We start from the raw sequence: 20,056 nt of genomic DNA on the forward strand, positions 1-20,056 counted from the left end.
CTCCTGTTCCCTCTCCTCTTTATCCTTCACAGACATCACCCCCATTACTCTCCACGTTTAATTCTTTCTTGGCGGTTGCTTCTCGGAGGACCCAAATGGATGGAACTTCTCATCGCACTTAGCATGAAACCCCACAAGGACCCATATAATCTGCCTTCTGCCCCAAGATCAACGCTATCCCCCAGCACACATCTTTGTGCCACTCTCCAAGTCATTCTACAGCAGCCTCTGTGGCCCTCTGGAAGTCCCCCCCACATACGGGCCAGAATCCCACCTTGGGGTCTTTGCATTTGCTCTTCTTTCTTTGATACAAGCCTGTTCCCTCGTATTATTCAGAACTCTTCTCAGAATGCCACCTCGTCTAAAAGGCCTTCACCTACCACCTCCCCATCTCCTTTTAGCTCTGCCCACCCCGTTTTTGAAAGAGTTGTTTGTTTATTTATTTATTTAGAGAGAGCATGAGCAGGGGGAGGGAGAGAGAGAATCTCAAACAGACTCAGCACTGAGCATGGAGCCCAACACAGGTTTCGATCCCACGACCCTGAGGGCATGACCTGAACCGAAACCAAGAGTCAGACACTAAACCAGCTGATACACCCAGATACCCCTTAACTCTGTCCCTTTATCCTGCTTTGTTTTGTTTCTCTCCAGCACTCATTACCGTGTGCGTGCTATATGTTGTACTTACGTACTCGTTTTTCTGTCTCCCTCCAAGAAGCAATGCCTCATCTACATGGCCAGAGACTGTCTTATTCACTGCTGCATCCCCATGGCCTGGATTAGTACCTGGCATACAGTAGGTGCTCAACAAATATTTGTTAATAATTGACTGAATAAAGGCGTGTCCTTGCCTTTGCTCACGCCGCTCCCTCCACCTGGAATACCTGCCCTTCTCCTTCCTCCCTTTCCTAATGCCGCATATCTGTTAAGACTAAGCCCTAGCCCGTACTCCTCCAGGAAGCCCTCCGTGACTGGCGGGGCTCTGGGTCCCTGGAAAGCAGCTTATTCTTGCCCTTCCTTCACCACCTTGCTCAATTTTAGGTATACTGTGGGGTTTGTGGCAGGTGAAGACTGAGGTGGAGACTGAAGACAAAAGAGAACAGGCCAGCTTTATTGGGGTTAAGAAGAGGAAAGGGCCCTCCGTAGGCTCTAGGTCGGGGTGGAGCTGCAGGGAGGGCAGCCGGATGCTGGGTCACTTCTTCCACTCCTTCTTCTCATAGTCCCACCGGGAGGCCAGGCCTTGCACAGGGTTGCCCTTCATATCCAGAACGCGCTGGAGCTGCTGGGCCTTCCACTCATCCGTCAGGGTGATGGGCTTCTCTGGGAACACTGCCGGGGAGGCACGGGGTGGGGGCAAGAGTGGCTCAGGACCCTGCAAGTCTTCCGCCCTGTCCCCCTGAGCCAGGCTCTCCAGTCACTGGCATGGTGGAACCCCTTCCACCCTGTCCGTCCCCCCACCAGACTCCCTGCTAAAGCTTCATTCCAGGGACCTCTGGGTTCTGGTCCCAGCTCTGCCTTAGACTCCCTGGGAATTGGGCCAAACTCCTTCCCCTTTCTGAGCCTGCTTCCTTACTTTATGGCCCAATAGAATAGGAGCACTGATTCAAAGGTGTCAGAATCCAAATCCCAGCTCCACCCTCCCTTGCTGTGTGACCTTGAACAAGTCACTTCATCTCCGTGAGTCTCAGTTTCCTTCCCTGTCAAGAACAGGTCCTATCTACCACAGCTGTGGGGATGGAATGAGTTACATGTATAAAGCAACTGGTACAATGTGGGACAGATATTAAGTACCTAATATACGGTAGCGATTACAATTACTAAGGTTGCTCCCACTGACTGGGAAGGGCCCAGGATAAGACGGTTTCTTTTGCTTCCTAAGGAGGTTGGAGGTAGGAGGAGAGGAAGGGGTGTTCACTTTACAAATCTGGGAAAAGCAGTACTTAACCAAAAGTCTGAAGCTCTCAAGAGGCATTCTAGGTGGCGTGACGTGTGCGTCAGAGAAGGGGGAGCTCCGTACACTGTTCAGCCCTTACTTCCTGGTCCATCTGCCCCTGAGGCTGACACAGCCTGTCCTACCTCCTCACGGGTCCTATCGATCCCAGTGGGTGGGAAAGAACAAAAAGATCTTTATGGCACCTGTCAGCACCGAACACTGGGCTAGACCAGGTTCTTCCCAAAGTCTCCCTCATTTCATCCTCATGCAAGGCAGGAATTCTCATCACACTGTTACAGAAGAAAGGCGAGGCCATTGGAGGTGAAGAGCTGGGGCACCGACTGCCAGCTCTTCCCCAACATCCCCTCCCCTTCTTCCAGAACAGTGCTTCTTAAAGCTGAGCCGGCCCCAGAATGACTTGGAGAGCTTGTTAAAACACAGATGGCTGGGCTCCCCCCTGCAAGTGTCTGACTTGGTAGATACAGACTGTGGCTGAGAATTTGCACTTCTAAAAGTTCCCAAATGGTGGTGTTCCTCCAGGGACCACACTTGGAGAATCATTGTTCTGTAGTAATAAGCAGTTAGCTATCAAAAAACTACATTTCCCAACTACCCTTGTGGCTAGACACAATCATGTGGTCATTTCTAGCCAACAGGAGGAGAGCAGAAGGGATATGTGTGCAGCTTCAGGACCTTAAGGAGGAGTGTGTCCCTTTCCCTGCTCTTGGCTGGAACGTGGGCTTTCCTGGCTGGAGCTGGGGCGGGCATCTACATGGCAGGAGGGAAGCTGCATGGGGAGGACGGCACTGCAACACCACACAAGGAGACTGACGTTGCAGAGCCTCCATAGTCTCCCTGGCCTTTTTTGTGAGAGGAACAAAACCTGTGTCCTGTTTAAGCTCTTGTACGTTGGGGACTGTCTGTTACAGAAAAATCAATGGTTAATAACAGCAATCAGTAACAGCACCGTTCATGATTACGTGCCAGGCACTGGCTTACAGCCGCTGAATCCTCACAAGAACCCTGTGATGTGGGCACTGTTATTTCCCTTTACAGATGAAGGAACTGAGGCCCAGAGAGGTAGAGCTCCTACATCCCAACCCAGGCAGCCATGTTCTGCCCTTCACCCTACACCTCCTTGGGGTCTTTTCAAAACTCTGCAGATGAGCGCCAGCGTAGTTGCCCTTGAAGAGCTGGGCTGCTGGCTCTGACCACAAGGGCACGACCCAGGGCGGCCTCAAGGTGAGGGGTTGCCACTCACCATAGACCCGCTGCCACCAGATCAGCAGAGCTGTGAGTCCAAAAAAGAAGAAGACACAGCCCATCACTGTCTTCCACTCGTTGGAGCGGCGGTTCATCTCTGCGAAGGTCTCGTGGAACTGGAGGCGGTACACTGGAGGCAGAGGGGGTGGGGAAGGACGGGCCTTGCGTGTATCCATTCCAAGGACCCTGGGCCAAGTCTTGGCCTCAGGCAGCACCCCCCCCCCCCGCCCCGCTCCAGCAGCAGTTGCTATCCGTTCAGCAAATTGTTATTGAGCCTCTACTGTATGCAAAGCATGGCCAGGAGTAGGCTCCAAATATCAGCGTCATTTAGGGGCACTTCTGGTGGGCAGGACGCATCCCTCCTGTTTCCCAGGGGCGGATCCCTGCCCTCCCACCCACCTTACCTGCCTCTCTGCTCCATCTCCCCACACCACTCAGTGACACCCAGGACAGTCCATGCTTTCCTGCTTCCATATCCCTCTCCACGCTGTTCCCACTGCCAGACAACATCCTCACCATTCAAGGCCAGCCAGAACATGCCCTCCTCTGGGAGGCCCACCAGGATTCCATCTCTCGCTCCTTCGGGTCCTCACGACCCCTTGGACACACCTCACCCTACCACAAAGCCTGTATTACAGTTATCCGGGTTTGTGTTAGCTCCCCCGTTGACCTGGGAGCACCAGGCCCATGGCAAGAACCACCAAGGTGATTCACTCCTGTGTCCCCAGCATCACCTAGCATCTGGCTGTGCACAAACAGCTGACTGAATAAAAGAATAAATGAACAAATGATGAACTTCACTCCTCCTCAGGTGTGCATTCAGGTGTTTGGGCATTTCTGGCGATCTTGGGTGGGGGCCCTTCTTTCTTCTTTTTTTTTAAATTTTATTATTAATTAATTAATTAATTAATTAATTTTTATTTTAGAGAGAGGTGGAGGAGGGGAGGAGGGGGAGCAAGAGGGAGAGAGAATCTCAAGCAGATGCAGGGCTCGATCTCACAACCCTAAGATCATGACCTCAGCATGAGAGGTCATGACCTGAGCCAAAACCAAGAGTCAGACGCTTAACTGACTGAGCCACCCAGGTGCCCTGGGTGGGGGGGCCCTTCTTTTCAAACTCACCCCACAGCCCACTCTCCCCAGCCAGCCCCACCCCGACACCTACAGGCCACCTTCTCGGCATGGCTCAGCTGGGTCCAGCTGCCCTTCTCCTTCTCCTTCAGGGCCCGCTGCTCGGCGTTGAGCTCTGTGCAGAAGGGCTCATCAGGCATGGGGTAGGTGCGCTGGGCATGGTAGCTGGTGTAGGGGGGCATCTTCCCCTCACCGTGGGCTGCGGGCACAACGGAAGAGCTGAGTTCAGCCTACCCCTGGGACATCCCTGCTCTATAATATTTAAAAAGAGGGCTGCATTTATTGAGCACTTACTGTGTGCCAAGAGCCATTCTAGGGCCTTCGGGTGAGTTGACTCATTTATTCCGCATCACTCTGAGCCAGGTGAGACTGTTATCTCTCCATTTTACAGATGGAGAAACTGAACAGCTCAGGGGCCGTGAGCAGTACGTGGGCACGGCCAAGGCTGTATTTCAGCCCCTTTGGCTCCAAATCTCATGCTCTCTGGGAGGGTGTGAGGGGAGGAGGGCATGTCGGGCAAAGGCAACGGGTGGACAAAGGCTGAGCGAGATGAACCTGAGACGGCAGACGTGCAGCTGCTCGGCAAACTGTGGGGCGCACACCGCACGCCTTTGTCCACCGCTCAGGGGCACGCCTGTGGAGTCGGCTGGGTGTGAGCCCCAATTCCACCCACCCCAGCTCCAGCAAGCCCCCCGACCTCCGTGGGCTTCGATGTCCTCCTCTGGAAAGCGGGGATAGTAAGAACCTGCTTCACCCTGTTGTGGGAAGGTTCAAGATCCTACACTCGGAAGGGCCTCGCAGAAGCTGCTCTGTAAGTTACAGGCTGGAGGCCGGTTTCACTACTGGCTTCCTTTCCGGCAAGCTTTCCCCGATGGCTAAGCCCTCGAGGGCTCTGCGTGGTGTCCAGGGCTCCAGAGCAAGGCTGGGCACTCGGAGGGTCTCGATAAAGCTTCTGTTTATTGATACCAGGGATGCCCACATGGAAGTCACTGGTACTACCTTGCTAGGATGGCATGGGACGGCTTTGACCCTTTTAATATCTAGGTCTCCAGGCCTCCATTTGTTCACCTGAGAAATGGAGATAATAGCACAGCCTCTACCTCACACGCCGTCGGGAAGACTGAGTGTCTCAGTCTGTGTGAAATGTTGATCGCAGCTCGGGGTACATAGTAAGGGCTCAATAAATGTTATCTGTTATTCTCCCGAGGGTCCAGAAGGCCCTTCTGCTCTGTGGCTGAAGTCTCTCCCGCTTTAGGCCTCTTTCTCCTGACTAGGGTCTGGAAAGGAGTGCAAGGTTCCGTCGGCACCCTCCACCTCGGGACACAAAGGCCTCCGGGGCCTGAGGTTTGGGGGTCAGGTCCTGAGGAAGCTTGGAATGGAAGGGGTACTGGCAAACGCGAGCTTCATGTCCTGGAGGCCTGTGGCCCAGGACCAAGGAAGGAGTGGGATTGTGGGAAATGGTCTGGGGCAGGCCCAGGGCCCCCTGCGGGCAGGAGCCCACCCCTAGCCTCGGAGTTGGACATGGTGAGGCAAGCAGGTCTTACCGGCGCTTCCTGGGCTGTGCATCCCCCGAATCCCAGGTCCTGTTTTCCTCAGCACCAAGCTCCAGGCAGCTCTGAAAAACATCTGTGTGTGTGTGTGTGTGTGTGTGTGTGTGTGTGTGTGTGTAAGAGAGAGTCCTGCCCCCACTTGCCCTCTGCCCCTACCCACGGAGCCCAGACAGAGAAACCCTTTTTACACAGGTGCTATGTTGGTGGGGTCCCAGGATTTCAAGGTCACCCTCATCCCCCTGACGCTTCTACTCTTGTCTGCTATCCCAATGGAGGTGGATGGGGGTCCTAGACATGTGGGGCCCCCCTCCTGGGACCTCAATTAACCTTCTGAGAAGTGGGAGGAGGCCTAGCTCCTGAGGCAGAGTCTCAACAGTTTGGGGCTGGGGGCCTGGGTTCTGGTTCCAGCCCCAGCTCAGCCAGGCCAAGCTGGGAACCTTCCCTCAAACCCTCCGTTTACTCCCCTCCCAGAGGAAGCTGGGTGGGAGTCCAGGCAGGGAGGGAGCAGGTCCCAGGGCTACCTCTCTGCTCACAGGGCCATCTGCCAAGGTCTCTGCACAGACCGGCTGGCCCCCACCCCTTCCCCCCTAATTGGCTGCCTACGTGCTCACAGAGCCCGCTCTGCTCAATCTGGTGGGGGATGGGGACAGGCTGTGCCCAACCCCCTACCCCCCAGGGAAGTCTCAGGGTTTGGCATCCCAGGAGGGTTGGGGGGTGGGGAGAGGATTTACAGGAGGATAAGGACCAAACTGGGTCACAGGGAGGAAGAGGAGCACATCTGGGGAGAGGAAGGGAGTATCCCACTTCTGAAAAGAAAAAGGGCCCCCCATATCTGGGGAGAGAGGGGGGCACTCAATCATTAGAGCACCACCATATGTGGTGGGGGGGCCCACATCTGGGAAGGAAGGGCTCCCTGTCAGTGATAAGTGGGTGAAGGAGCCCCACATATAGGGGAAGGGCAAGAGTAATCCACATTTGGGGAAAGAGATAGTGCCCCACATGCAGGATAATTCCCGAGGAGTCCTCCACTCTGAGCTTCCAGAAGCCCCCTCACCCTCCTCGATGGCAGGAACCACACCGGCCCTGACCAGTGACGAAAGTTCTGGTCTAAGCTGCATCCCTCACCCGCTGGGCTGGGGCTCGGGCAGCCAGGCTCTCCCACCCATTCACTCACCTCGCGGCTCAGCGCCCAGGGCAACTTAGGTCTGCAGAGCGAGTAACGGAGAACGGGCCGCAGAGGGACCGGAGCGCGGGGCGCCCGCCCCCGGGCCCGCCCCACAGCCTCTCCCAAGGCCAACCCCCGCGTGGGAACGTCCTGCCTCGGCAGGCGTGGGAGCGCCCAGCCCGCGTCCCTGGGGGCGCCCCGGCCCGCAGCCTGGGGAGGGGCACCACAGAGTGACTCCCCGCCTCAATCTCTCCGCCCACGGGGGTCCACCCGCGCCGGCAGCGCCTGGGACCGAGCTGGCGGTGTGTCCTGGGCCGACCCGGCCCTCGGAGTCTGGTAGTCCGCGGAGCTGGATCATCCTGCCGCCACACCTTTGTCCATTGCTGTTCTTTGCACTTGGAATGCTCTCTTAGGGACTTTGCAGACCCAAGTGTGGCCAACTTTCCAGCCCAGGCTCAATGCCTCCTGCTCCAGGAAGCCCACCAGCATCTAGAATCTGGGAGCGGGTCTGTGGTGTACCACCTTGCTCCATATACCCAGGGGAGGTGAAAAAAGCCTCCCTCTGCAAATCTTAGCTGTGTGGCCCTCAACAAATAGCCTAACTACTACTGCTGCTGCTGCTGCTGTTGCTGCTGCTGCTGCTTCCTCTTCCCCTTCTTCTCCTCCTCCTCCTCCTCCTCCTCCTCCTCCTCCTCCTCCTCCTCCTCCTCCTCCTCCTCCTCCTCCTCCTCCTTCTTCTTCTTCTTCTTCTTCTCTAAGATTTTATTTATTTATTTGTCAGAGACAGAGAGTGCAAGCAGGGAGAGCTGCAGGCAGAGAGAGAAGCAGGCTCTCTGCTGAGCATGGAGCCCGATGCGGGACTCTATCCCAGGACCCTGGGATCATGACTAGAGCCAAAGGCAGATGCTTAACCGACTGAGCCACCCCAGGCGTCCCAAATGGCCTAACTTCTGAGTTCCTGTTTTATTTTGTAGAAAAGGGAGCTAATGGTAGTACCTACCTGACATAACTGTTGTAAAGATTAAATAAGTCAACAGAAAAGCATCAGGCACATTCACTCAAGAATTATTTATTAAGACCTTTTACAGCCGGCATTTACTGAGTGTCTGTTGTTTACCAAGTTAAGTGCTTGGGGACATAGAACCAAACAAAACCAAAAACAGCCCCTGACCTTTTAGGCTCACAATCCAATTCCAAGCAGAGAGAGGCCTGTGCAAAGGCCCAGAGGCAGAAAAACACAGGTGTGTTCAAAGAACAGAGAGAGGCCATCTTGGCCTGTGATAGGCAAAGAAGAGAGTTGGAGAGGGGCTAGACCTCAGGCCATGGTATGGATTTTAGATTTTATTTTATTTATTTTTTTAAGGATTTTATTTATTTGTTTGTTTGTTTATCTATTTATTTATTTAATTTGTCAGAGCAGGGGGAGAGGCAGGCAGAGGGAGACTGGAGCAAGGAGCCCAACATGGGACTCGATCCCAGGACCCCAGGACCATGACCTGAGCTGAAGGCAGATACTTAACCAACTGAGCCACCCAGGTGTCCCTTAGATTTTATTTTAAAAATGGGAGGCCACCAGAGGTAAGTATGGCAGTGATATAGTTCAATGGAACAGAGCATGAGTTTAGGAAATGTGGTGTGGGATTGTTAGAATACAAATGGTGGACTGATGAGTGAGGGCTGAGGGTCCCTTCTGTGGCCTGGGTCCAGAGCTTTCTATGTCTGCCAGCTCTGGGCCTATGAGATGTGTCAGTGCCCACCTGTCCATCAGGGCTCCTGTAGCCAGTGAGGCCACAGGGACCCACTCTAGCCAGTGTCTGGATGGAGGGGCTTAATCCCCAGGGGGTAGATGAGCCTGGAAGGGCAGGGACTCAGGAAAGGTGCTAGAGGCCCTAGGGTGGGCAGGTGCACATCTCCCCTCTGAACTTCGACAGCAACAGACGCAAAGCCATGGGAAGGCAGTGTGGGAGTCTCCTGGATCTCCACCGCATGAAACCCTCAGCTCCCAGGACTGGCCGTGCTTACTCCCAGGAGCTCCTCCTCCCTCTTTCCCATGACCAAGGAGACCCCCCAGGAGGACCACCTTACCTCTTGGATGCTGACCAGGGTTGTCCTGAAGAGTAGCCCTAAGGACAAAGGAAAAGGGAAGACCATCCTTCAGGCAGCCCGAGGAGAGCACACCCTAAGTCTTGCCAGACCTTTCCAGGGGCGGGCGGGCATTGGCTGCACTGGAGTGAGTGGCTGATGTGTAGGCTCTGGTGCGGCCATGCTGGTGGCCAAGCTGCGCCATTTCTGGACCTCAGTTTCCCCATCCCTCACAGGGCTTTGCAAGGAAAGGCATTTGGGCAATGTGACCCTCTGTTCTGCCCTGCCCTCTCCCACCACCGCCCTTCCCCCACTTCCCGCCCCCCTCCCCCGTCGGAACTCTAGGCCCCAGACGCCGGGTGATGCTATGATAAGGAACATCTGTAGGAGAAGCTGGCCCCAGGGCTGAGCATAAGGAGGTGGAGGCAGGCCTCAGGTGGCTCAAGATTGATTACGGAGCCGCACAGCCGCCTGCAGGGCAATAGTCCTGAACCTGGGAACAGTCAGGCTCCCCCATAAGGCAGGTCACTCAGGGGGCCCTGGCCGAGGAGCAAGAGACTCCCCTGGAAACCTTGGAGGGCACTAGAAGGGAGGGGCTCCCGATGGCACATGACAGGCTAGTTACTGCGATGAACCCTACATGGGAATGCAGGTTGAGGTTGAGTAAGAGGAATCCGCCCCTTTCCCACTGGCCCCGCAGCTCTGACCCTTCAGGGGGAGCTACAAGAAAGAAGCAGCTCTCACTCATTTTATCAGATCCAGGGAGCCCCCGAGATTCTGCTGAGAAAAGACCTGAGCCAGGGCCCCAGCATCCTGCTGGTAAGACCCCGGACCCCCACTTCCTCCCAGCCAATTCAGGCTTCGGACAGGATCCACCTCCAGGCCCCCGGCCCAGAGGGAATACTGAGGAAGACCTAGGCCTCACACAGGACCGGAAGGCGAAAGTAGAAAAGGTGTTGGACAAAACGTCGGGGACCCCTACCCCCACCTCTCGGGAGCCCTGGGAGCCTGTTGAATGAGGGGAGGTCTGGGACAGGAGGGGCGGGGCCAGAGAGGTAAGGTAGTCGGAGTCTAGGACAGAGGGGCGGGGGAAAGCGAGGGTGAGCGTGACTTATCCTTAGGGGCGGGGACGGCAGTGTAAGAACCGGGCCCCGGAACAGCGAGGAAACGGAGGCACAAAGCCGTTGGGGCTGGTTGGGCGGGCCGGGTGAACAGAGAAGGCATGGTCAGGGTTGGAGGGCGAGGCCTATCCTGGTCTCCTGCAGCAAAGCGGGCTACGTGCAAGGGCCCGGGATTCCCGAACCCTGTGGCCTGCGGGGAGACGGGCTGCGCCAGCATGAGGATGCCCAGGCGGCAGCGCAGGCTCGGGGAATGTCACGCGAACACCCACAGCTCCAGGGCCAGTCCAGAAAGCGCTTCCGCAACTGCGGGCAGGCGGGCCCGGTCATAACCAACGCCGAACCAGGGCTGCCACGGAGGCCACTAATGGCGGGTATGTCGGCCCTGGGAACTACGCCTGGCGTGGATTTCGCGGGAACGGGAAGGGACCGTGGGCCTGGCAGGCGGAGGAAACCTCCTTCAGGCGGCTCTGACCTCTCTGCACCGCTCCCGCCCCAGGGCCGAAGCCCCCCGAGGAGGGGGCGGTGCTGAGGGTGGGGTCCGGCTGGTGGCAGCTAAGCACGACGGCGACTGGTCACCCACCTGGCCCACGAAAAGCGCGAAGGTCGCAGCGTTCAGCGGAGGGGAATTTTTTTGCCGAGTTGCAGGGGCGATGTTGGGGCCAACCCCTCTGCCTGTCACTCATGGCCCCTTAGCCGCGCCCCGGAGGCGTCGGTCCTCTCGCCCCGCCCACAAACGGTCCTTCTTCCTGCTCTCGCCACCTGCCTTGTCACTCACTACGCCACCTACCTCCCGCATCTCTTCCCTCCCTTCCCGGCCTCGAGCTGCGGGTCATCCCTACCCAGCCCCTCGGACAGTCTTTGTGCCCCCTTCCTGCTGGGCTCCACCTGGCTGCCCAGCGCGCCGCCATCTCCAGCCCGACCCTGACCTGCCAGTCACTGCCGGCCCCGACCAGCGCGGCGGGCCTTCAGGGCTTACCGGGTCGCCGGCCTCGCCCCTACCCTGAGAGGCTCCTCCTCCACCGCTCAGCCGCCGGCCGCCCGGGCCCTGTCAGTGCGTCCTGCCCTGCCTTCACTAGCCACGCTAAACCCTTGCCCTGGCCTCAGCCCTGCGCTTCCAGTCTTCTGTGCCCTCCGCACGGCGACCGACTCCACTCCCTGGCCCTGCCCCTGCTCCCTGTCATCCTGCTCGTCGCCTCACGCCCCAGCCGCGCCCCCTCCCTGTCCGTCACCGAGGCCCCGCCCGCAGGGCACAACCACGCCCCACGCCCCGCCCCCGAGGCCCGGTCCCGACCGTCACTCCTCTCACCTCTTCTGCCCGCGCGCTCCAGCCCCGCCCTGTCCGGCCCCCGGGCCCCGCCCCCGGCCCGCTCCGGGTCCGGCGTGGCTGTGGGTAGGGAAGCAGGGCGGAGCCCCCGCGGAAGGAGGCGGAGGCGGCGGGGTAGGCGGAGGCGGTCCCGGGCGGGGGGCTGGCACTTGCCCCTCGCCGCCAGCGGGAGAAGGAGGTGAGGGTTCGTCAGAACCTGCCGCGATGAAACCCCGGGGCCTGGGTCCTCGTCACCGCCCCCTCACCTGGGCAGATATATGCAAATACCAGGCATACGACCCCCTAGCTGATATCAGGTGCGGTGAAGCTGGGCGCCCGGAAGGCCCCCGTCTAGGATTCTAGTCCCAGCTCCATCCTCTGCTGGTTTCAGTCCGTCTTCCCTGCTCCCCCCACCCTCCACGGCCTCGGTTTCCACATCTTTGCAAGGTCCGTCACATTGGGCAGTGAGGGCGAATGCCATGGTCTGAGGGGGGATTCTCCCAGAGGCACCCGCACCAGTGACGTATCAGCCAAGCTATGGATGGAGCTATGGGTGGGGTGGGCACTACCTCAGAACAGAGCAGCATGGAACTCTGTTGAGTTTTCTATAAATGTCAATTAGGTCGAGTTCACTGAAAGTGTCGTTCAGATCTTTCATATTTTTGCTAAATTACTGTTTTATCAGTTACTGAACAAAGTGTTGATATCCACAAGTATAACTGTGACTTTATTTCTTTTTCAGATTTTTTTTTAAGATTTTATTTATTTGAGAGAGAGAGCACAAGCAGGGAGGAGGGCAGAGGGCGAGGGGGGTAAAATAGACCCCCGCTGAGCGGGGAGTCCTTGATCCCAAGGTCCTGGGATCATGACCTGAGCTGAAGTCAGACGCTTAACCAGCTGAGCCACACAGGTGCCCCTCTTTTTCCAAATCTATTCAGTTTTTGCCTTACATGTTTAGGAGTTTTGTTGATGAGTACAGACACACTCAGGATTGTCATGTCCTCTTGGTAAATTAACCCTTTAATCATTATATAATGTCCCTCTTTATCCCTGGTGATTTTTCTTGTTTTGAATTCTGCTTTGTCTGTTATTAACATAGCCACTTCAACTGTTTTTTTAATTTGCAGTTTCATGGTATATTTTCTCCATCCTTCTTTTAATCTACCCATATAATTATATTTAAAGTGGGCCTTGTGTAGGCAGAATATAGTTAGGTCTTGCTTTTTTTTTTTTTTTTACTTTAATCCAATGATTGCTGTCTTTTAATTGGTACACTTATGTAATAATTGGTATGTTTATGGAATTATTGAAGTGCAAATTTAGGTCTGCTGGGTTATTATTCTTTTTTTTTTTAAGATTTTATTTTTAAGTAATCTCTACACCCAGTGTGGAGCTCGAACTCACAACTCTGAGGTCAAAAGTCCCACACTTCACTGGCTGAGCCAGCCAGGCACCCCTACCTACTTCACTTTTGACAGTCTATTTAGTGCTGACAATTAACCACTTTAAGTAAAACATAGAAGCTTTACAACTGTGTGGGTGCCTTTACCGTCCCCCTTCAGGTTTTAGCTGTCATATGTATTACATCTACATTCACTGAAACACCCCAGAAAATGCTGATTTGTGCTTGCAAGGCATATATATATATTTTTAAGTCATATATATATATATATTTTTTAAGGTTTTATTTATTTATTTGACAGAGCGAGAGAGGACAAGCAGGGGGAGCAGCAGAGGGAGAGGGAGAGGCAGGCTTCCCGCCAAGCAGGGAGCCCAGTGCGAGACTCTACGCGGGGCTCAGTCCTAGGACCCTGGGATCACAGCCTGAGCTGAAGGCAGACGCTTAACCATCTGAGCCACCCAGGCGCCCCAACGCCTATAGATTTTAAGGAATCTGACAGGATGGGCGCTTGGGTGGCTCAGTCTCAATTAAACATCAGACTCTTGATCTCAGCCGAGGTCTTGATCTAAGGGTCTTGAGTTCGAGCCCCCCATTGGGCTCCACACTGAGTGTGGAGCCTACTTAAAAATATAATAATTAAAAAAAGAAAGAAAGAAAGAATTTGACAGGAGAAATAGAATCTATTCTATTTACTCGTCTCTTTACGTCTTTGTTGCTTTTTGTTTTGTTTTGTTTTGTTATTCCTAAAGTTCCAAGTTTCCCTCAGAAATCATATCCTTTTGACCTGAGGAATTTCCTTTAGCATCTTTTAGAGAAAATTCACTGATGATAAATTCTCTTAGTTTCCTTCATTGACAAGGTCTTTATTTTGCTCTCATTCCCGAATGAATGTTTTTACCAGATGTAGACTTGTGGGTTGACCCTTCTTTTCCTTTCACCACTTTAAAGAGGCTGTTTCACTGTCTTCTGGCCTCTGTGGTTTCTTTCTTCCTTTTTTTATTTTTTATTTTTTTATTTTTGAGGTTTTTTTTTGTTTTTGTTTTAATTTGTTTGAGAGAGAGAGAACACACAAACGTGAGGGGGAAGGAGCAGGGAGAGGGACAAGCATATTCTGAGCTGAGCTCAGAGTACAGGGCTCAGAGCTGGAAGCAGGGTTCAATCTCAGGACCCTGAGATCCTGCAGGACCTGAGCAGACCCCATGGCCTCCATGGGTTTCTGATGAGAAATCTATAGTAATTTGAATGATTGTTAACCTATTCGTAAAGTGTTTTTTTTCCCTCTCTCTCTCTCTAAAGATTTTATTTTTAAGTAATCTCTATACCCAACTTGGGGCTCGAACTTACAACTCTGAGATCAAGAATCACATGTCCTTCCAGCTGAGCCAGCCAGCCGCCCATAAAGTGTTCTCTTTTTTTCCGGCTGCTTTCAAGGGTTTTTTTTTTCCCTTTCTGTTGGTTTTCAGCAGTTCGGTTATGGGGTATCTGGGCATGGTGGTCTGAGTTTATCCTATTTGGAATTCGCTGAGCTTCTTCAATCTGTAAATTTATATTTTTCATCAAATTTGGGAAAATTCAAGTCATCATTTGAAGTTTTTTTCCCCCTGGGGGCACCTGGCTAGCGTCTTTGGTGGAGCATGTGATGCTTGATCTCCCGGTTGTGAGTTCGAGTCCCACATTGGGTGTAGAGATTACTTACAAAATAAAATCTTTTAAAAATTAAAATAAAATAAAAATAGTTGTTTCCTGCACCAATAAGTGTCTCCAGTGACATGAATATTAGATCTTTTGATATTGTCCTATATGTCCCTAAGTCTCCGTTCAATTTTTTTTTAAAGATTTTATTCATCCATTAGAGAGATTGAGAGTGAGTGAACCCATGAGAGGGGAGAGGGTCTGAGGGATAAACAGACTCCCCACTGAGCAGGGAGCCAGGTGTGGGACTTGATCCTGGGACTCCTGAGCCGAAGGCAGTCGCCCAACCAACTGAGCCACCCAGGCACCCCAGTCTCTGTTCAATTTAAAAAACATTTTTTTCAGGGCACCTGGCGGGCTCATTTCGTGGAGCACGTGCCTCTTGATCTCAGGGTTGTGGGTTCAAGCCCTATGTTGGATGTAGAGATTACTTAAGATCTTTAGGGGCACCTGGCTGGCTCAGTCGGTTGAGCATCCGACTCTTGATTTTGGCTCAGGTCGTGATCTCAGGGTCATGAAATCGAGCCCCTCCTTGGACTCTGCACCGGGCATGCAGCCTGCTTAAGATTCCCTCTCTCCTGGGGCGCCTGGGTGGCTGAGTCAGTTAGGCGGCTGCCTTGGGCTCAGGTCATGATCCTGGGGTCCTGGGATTGAGCCTCATGTCTGGTTCCCTGCTTAGCGGGGAGCCTGCATCTCCTTCTCCCTGTGCCCTTTCCCACTGTTCTCGCTCGCTCTCTAATAAATAAAATATTAAAAAAAAAAATCCTCTCCCTCTCCCTCTGCCCCCCCAAAATAAAAATAAATAAATAAATAAATAAATAAATAAATAAATAAATAAATAAATAAAATCTTTTAAAAAAATGTTTTTCTTCGGCACCTGGGTGGCTCAGTCAGTTGGGCGTCTGCCTTCGGCTCGGGTCATGATCCCAGGGTCCTGGGATGGAGCCCCATGTCGGGCTCCCTGCTTGGCGGGAAGCCTGCTTCTCCCTCTCCCACTTGTGTTCCCTCTCTCGCTGTCTCTCTCTCTCTGTGTCAAATAAATAAATAAAATCTTTAAAAAACTAAAAAAATTAAAAAATAAAATCTTCATTTGGTTCTTTTTTCTTAGTGTAACAGTGATCTTTCTTTCTTTCTTTCTCTCTCTCTCTCTCTCTTTTTTTAGTGGGCAGCAAAGCAAAGTTTATTGAGTGATAATACAAAACTCCCGAAGAGGGAGGGGACCCGAGAGGGTTGCCCTGTGTAACAGCGATCTTTTTAAAAATCATTTTATTAAGGTGTAATAGGCATACAAAAAGCTGTACATATTAAATGTATACAACCTGGCGAGTTTAGAAATAAGTACACACTTGTAAAACCCTCACCGTAGTTGAGGCCCCGAATTAATCCATCACCGCCAAACGTTTCCTCCTGCCTTATCCTTCTCCCAGTCTTTATTTCTCTTTTGCTGTAAGAGCATTTAACATAAGATCTTCCCTCCTGGCAAGTTTTTGAGTTACAATGTTAACTACAGGCCCTGTGTGATGGACTGGATTTCCAGAACTTTTTTTCTTTTTTTAAAGATTTATTTATTTATTTATTTGACAGAGAGACAGCCAGCGAGAGACGGAACACAGCAGGGGAGAGTGGGAGAGGAAGAAGCAGGCTCCCAGCGGAGGAGCCCGATGCGGGACTCGATCCTGGAACGCCGGGATCACGCCCTGAGCTGAAGGCAGACGCTTGACGACTGCGCTACCCAGGTGCCCCCTGGATTTCCGGAACTTATTTGCCTTGTATCACTGAGACTTTGTCCCTTTTGACCAACGCCTCCTTATATTTTGGTTCCTTTAAAAAATAATTTCTATTTCTCTGCTGAGAATGCCTGTTCTTTCATCCATTTCTCAAGCACTCATCTTTCCCTCATGGAGAATGATCACGACTGTCTTTGTCTGACAATTCCAACGTTGGGGTCTCTTCAAGGTTGGCATCTATGGATTATCTTTTCCTTTGAGAATCAGTTGGGTGTGCCTTATTGAGTAACCTTGCATTGTACCTTAGATATTTTAAATATTACCTTGGGCGACGCTGGGTACTGTTAAAAGCCTCTGAAGAATTTATTTTTTTTCTTAGCAGGCAAACCTGGTTAGAGTCAGACCACATGTTCTGTCACCTTGTGGGGGCAGTGATTCTAATATCCATTTTCTTTTCTTTTCTTTTCTTTTAAGATTTTATTTATTTATTTATTTGTCAGAGAGAGAGAGAACACACACAAGCAGGGGGAGTGGCTGGCAGAGGGAGAAGCAGGCTCCCTGCTGAGCAGAGAGCCCCATGCAGGACTCGATCCCAGGACCCTGGGATCATGACCTGAGCCAAAGGCAGATGCTTAACCGACTGAGCCACCCAGGAGCCCTCTAATACCCATTTTATTTTCAAAGCCCTGGTGCAGGGCTTAGTCTGGGACTTGGGCAGTGGTTTCGATGGTGGCTCAGTACTCAAAGCCTTGTCATCCTTCTTGGGGTACGTTCCACACAGGCATAGCTTGGGGTTGAGCCCAGGACTTGCATTGGTTTGTACAGAGAGTTACAGGGTTCCCTTTATCCACTCTCTCCTTTCCAGGATTTTCTGCCCATTTTCTGCTCCCAGGGGCCCCTTTTTCTGGTCCTCTGGTCAAAAATATGAAGTTCCCTGGGCACCTGGCTGGTTCAGCTGGTGGAGCACACACGCAACTCTTGATCTTGGGGTGTGAGTTCGAGCCCCATGCTGGGTGTGGAGTTTACTTAAAAACAAAACCTCTGGGGTGCCTGGTGGCTCGTTGGTTGAGCATCTGAGTCTTAATTTTGGCTCAGGTCAGGATCCGAGGGTTGTGGGATCAAGCCCCGTCCCCCCGCCCCCCTCAGGCTCCGCACTGGGGGTGGACCGTGCTTAAGATTCTCCCTCGCCCTCTGCCCTTCCCACCCCTTAAAAAAAAAAAAAAAAAAAAAAAACTTAGAAAAAAAATGAAGTTCTCTTGGACTTGTAACTGCTAGCTGTCTCCCAATTCCTAGCCCCTGGATCTGCTGTCACTGCCAAGCAGCAAGAGAAAATAGAGAAGAAAGGAGGTTTGGAGGATTCCCACACTATTCACGCCCCAGGGAACCCAGTTCCCTGCTCTTGCCTCTAGAGGGTGGGTTTTCTGTCGAGCCTTTCCTGTCAACTGAGCAGACCGGGGCTGCCCTGGGGCAAGACCAGGTGGAAACAAAGATTAAATACAAATCATCACTAGGACTCCCTTCACCCTCCGGCTCCCCCGGGGGCCAGGATGGGGGAGGGGCGCATTCTCCTGGTGCTCCGGCCAGGACTTTAGGCTTCTCTATCGGCGTTTTTGCTGCCCTGCTTCACCGCGGTTTCCTGATTCGGAGCACCCTGGGTCAAAGCGAGAAGACACGAGAAGGAAATTTACCAGGAAACTCAGTGCTGCCACACCAGTTGTTCTTCACATTTTGACCTTTCACCGCAATCTGCTATTATTTCGAGTTCTTGAAGTAACTGCTCTTTTGTATTTGTTGAGTTTTCAGTTGTGATCGGTGGGGAGATTGGCAGTACCAGGCTTGCTCCTGCCTCGTCTTTGTTATCTCCCCCTCTTTCTTAATTTTAATGTCTTTTTCCCCCCTCGAGATAAATTTATGTATGTGTGTATGTATTTATTTATTTATTTAAGATTTTTTTAAAAGTAATCTCTACCCCCAAGGTGGGGCTCGAACTCACCACCCCGAGATCAAGGGTCGTGTGCCCCACCAACCAAGCCAGCCAGGCGCCCCTCCCTTTGAGATAGTTTTTAAATTTACAGCAGTTACAAAAATAAAGAAGGTCGCGGAGAGTTCTTCCTGTATGCCCTTCACCCAGCTTTTCCTTTTGTCAACGTCTCACATGAAAACGAAGAAGTTAACCTTGGGGGCGCCTGGGTGGCACAGCGGTTAAGCGTCTGCCTTCGGCTCAGGGCGTGATCCTGGCGTTATGGGATCGAGTCCCACATCAGGCTCCTCCGCTGGGAGCCTGCTTCTTCCTCTCCCACTCCCCCTGCTTGTGTTCCCTCTCTCGCTGGCTGTCTCTCTCTCTGTCAAATAAATAAATAAAATCTTAAAAAAAAAAATTAACCTTGGTACATTACTACTAACGAAAGCACCAAAGTAATTTGCATTTTCTCAGTGTGCGTCCTTTTTCTGTTCTGGGATTCAATCCAGGATCTCATATTACCTTTAGTCCTCGTGTCCCCTTAGGCTCCCTCAGTCTCTGACAGTTCCTTAGTTTTTCCTCCTTTTTCATGACCTTGACACTTTCGAAGAGTACCAGCCGGCTGTTTTGTAGAATGTCTGTCAGTTTGGGTTTGTCTGCGGTTTTTCCCATGATCACGTTGAGATTATGCACTGTTGGGGAAAATACCACAGACGCGATGTCATGCTTTTCTCAGTGCGTCCTACTGGGGGTCCCCGAGGTTGATGTGTTTAACTGGTGAGGTGTGATCTGCTGGATTTCTCTACTATAAAATTACTGTTTTACTCTTTGTAATTATTAAGTGTATTAAGGGAGGTACTTTGAAATTATGAAAATACCCTGCGTCCGCTTCAATCTAGCATCCTGTAGTGGGTCATTCTCTTCACAGTCACGTGGGCCTGGCTGGCTCAGGGGAAGAGCACGTGGCTCTTGATCTTGGGGCTGTGAGTTCAAGCCCCATGTTGGGTGTAGAACTTACCAAAACAAAGCTTCAGTCATGATAATGATGATGATGATGATGATGATGATGATGATGATGAAGATGAGCTGGATCCCAGAAGAGCAGCTGCCGGTCATGACATGACCCGGAACTAGTTTTTCCTCGTGGAGCCTCAGCTTTCTCATTCATAAAATGGGGTTGGGGCGCCTGGCTGGCTCAGTCAGTCCGTGGAACCTGCGATTCTTGATTTTGGGATTGTGAGTTCAAGCCCTGCGTTGGGTGTAGGGATTACTTAAAAAATAAAAATTTAAAAAATAAATAAATAAAATGAAGTAATGATGGATTTGTTCCCACTGGGCTGTGGAGATGTGGAGATGGGGGTACCGGCAGCAAAATAACCAGCACAGGGCATGACACACAGTAGGTATCTTGGGATGGGGCTGTCACCGTTGGAGGACGGAAGTGTGGGAGAGAGGGCTCTACGCACAGGTTGGGAGGTGGCAACGTGGGGCAAGGAAGAGCTCTGAAGGCCCTGGGTGAGGACGATCTTAGTCGAATCCCTGCAATTATCTGCGATCGAGAAGCTGGGCAGGGGGAGTGCGGTTTCTAGAGGCCAGAAGGAGCCTGGGAGAGTTCCCAAACTGGAGCAGCCTTCTGGAGGAGGTGACCTCAGATAAAGGAGGTCTCCAAGGTGAAGACTGGAGGCTGGAACACCAAAGAGAGGCCATGGCAGGTGGCGCTTCGTGGG

The 20,056-nt window shown here is 52.5% G+C and overlaps 1 protein-coding gene across 4 annotated transcripts; it reads right to left on the reverse strand.

The window, feature by feature from the left end:
• Positions 1-1,088: 1,088 nt before the first annotated feature.
• On the reverse strand, positions 1,089-11,411 carry COX4I2 (cytochrome c oxidase subunit 4I2). 4 transcript variants are annotated; one of them, XM_045807241.2, is made up of 6 exons: positions 11,222-11,411; positions 9,128-9,165; positions 5,872-5,953; positions 4,362-4,526; positions 3,195-3,326; positions 1,089-1,329 (listed from the first exon to the last, which is right to left on the reverse strand). In XM_045807241.2, the coding sequence occupies exons 3-6, from the start codon at positions 5,951-5,953 to the stop codon at positions 1,193-1,195; spliced, it is 516 nt and encodes a 171-aa protein (XP_045663197.2). In that variant the 5' UTR covers positions 9,128-9,165; positions 11,222-11,411; the 3' UTR covers positions 1,089-1,192. The 4 variants fall into 4 exon arrangements, with proteins under 4 accessions (XP_045663197.2, XP_045663179.2, XP_087709818.1 ...); XM_045807223.2 differs by lacking the exon at positions 11,222-11,411 and adding an exon at positions 10,826-11,112; XM_087853691.1 differs by lacking the exons at positions 1,089-1,329; positions 11,222-11,411 and adding exons at positions 1,336-2,089; positions 10,826-11,152.
• Positions 11,412-20,056: the final 8,645 nt, after the last annotated feature.

The sequence above is a fragment of the Ursus americanus genome, chromosome 22 (assembly GCF_024610735.1).
Source record: "Ursus americanus isolate L20-20 chromosome 22, mUrsAme1.1.p, whole genome shotgun sequence".
Classification (NCBI taxonomy): Eukaryota; Metazoa; Chordata; class Mammalia; order Carnivora; family Ursidae; genus Ursus; species Ursus americanus.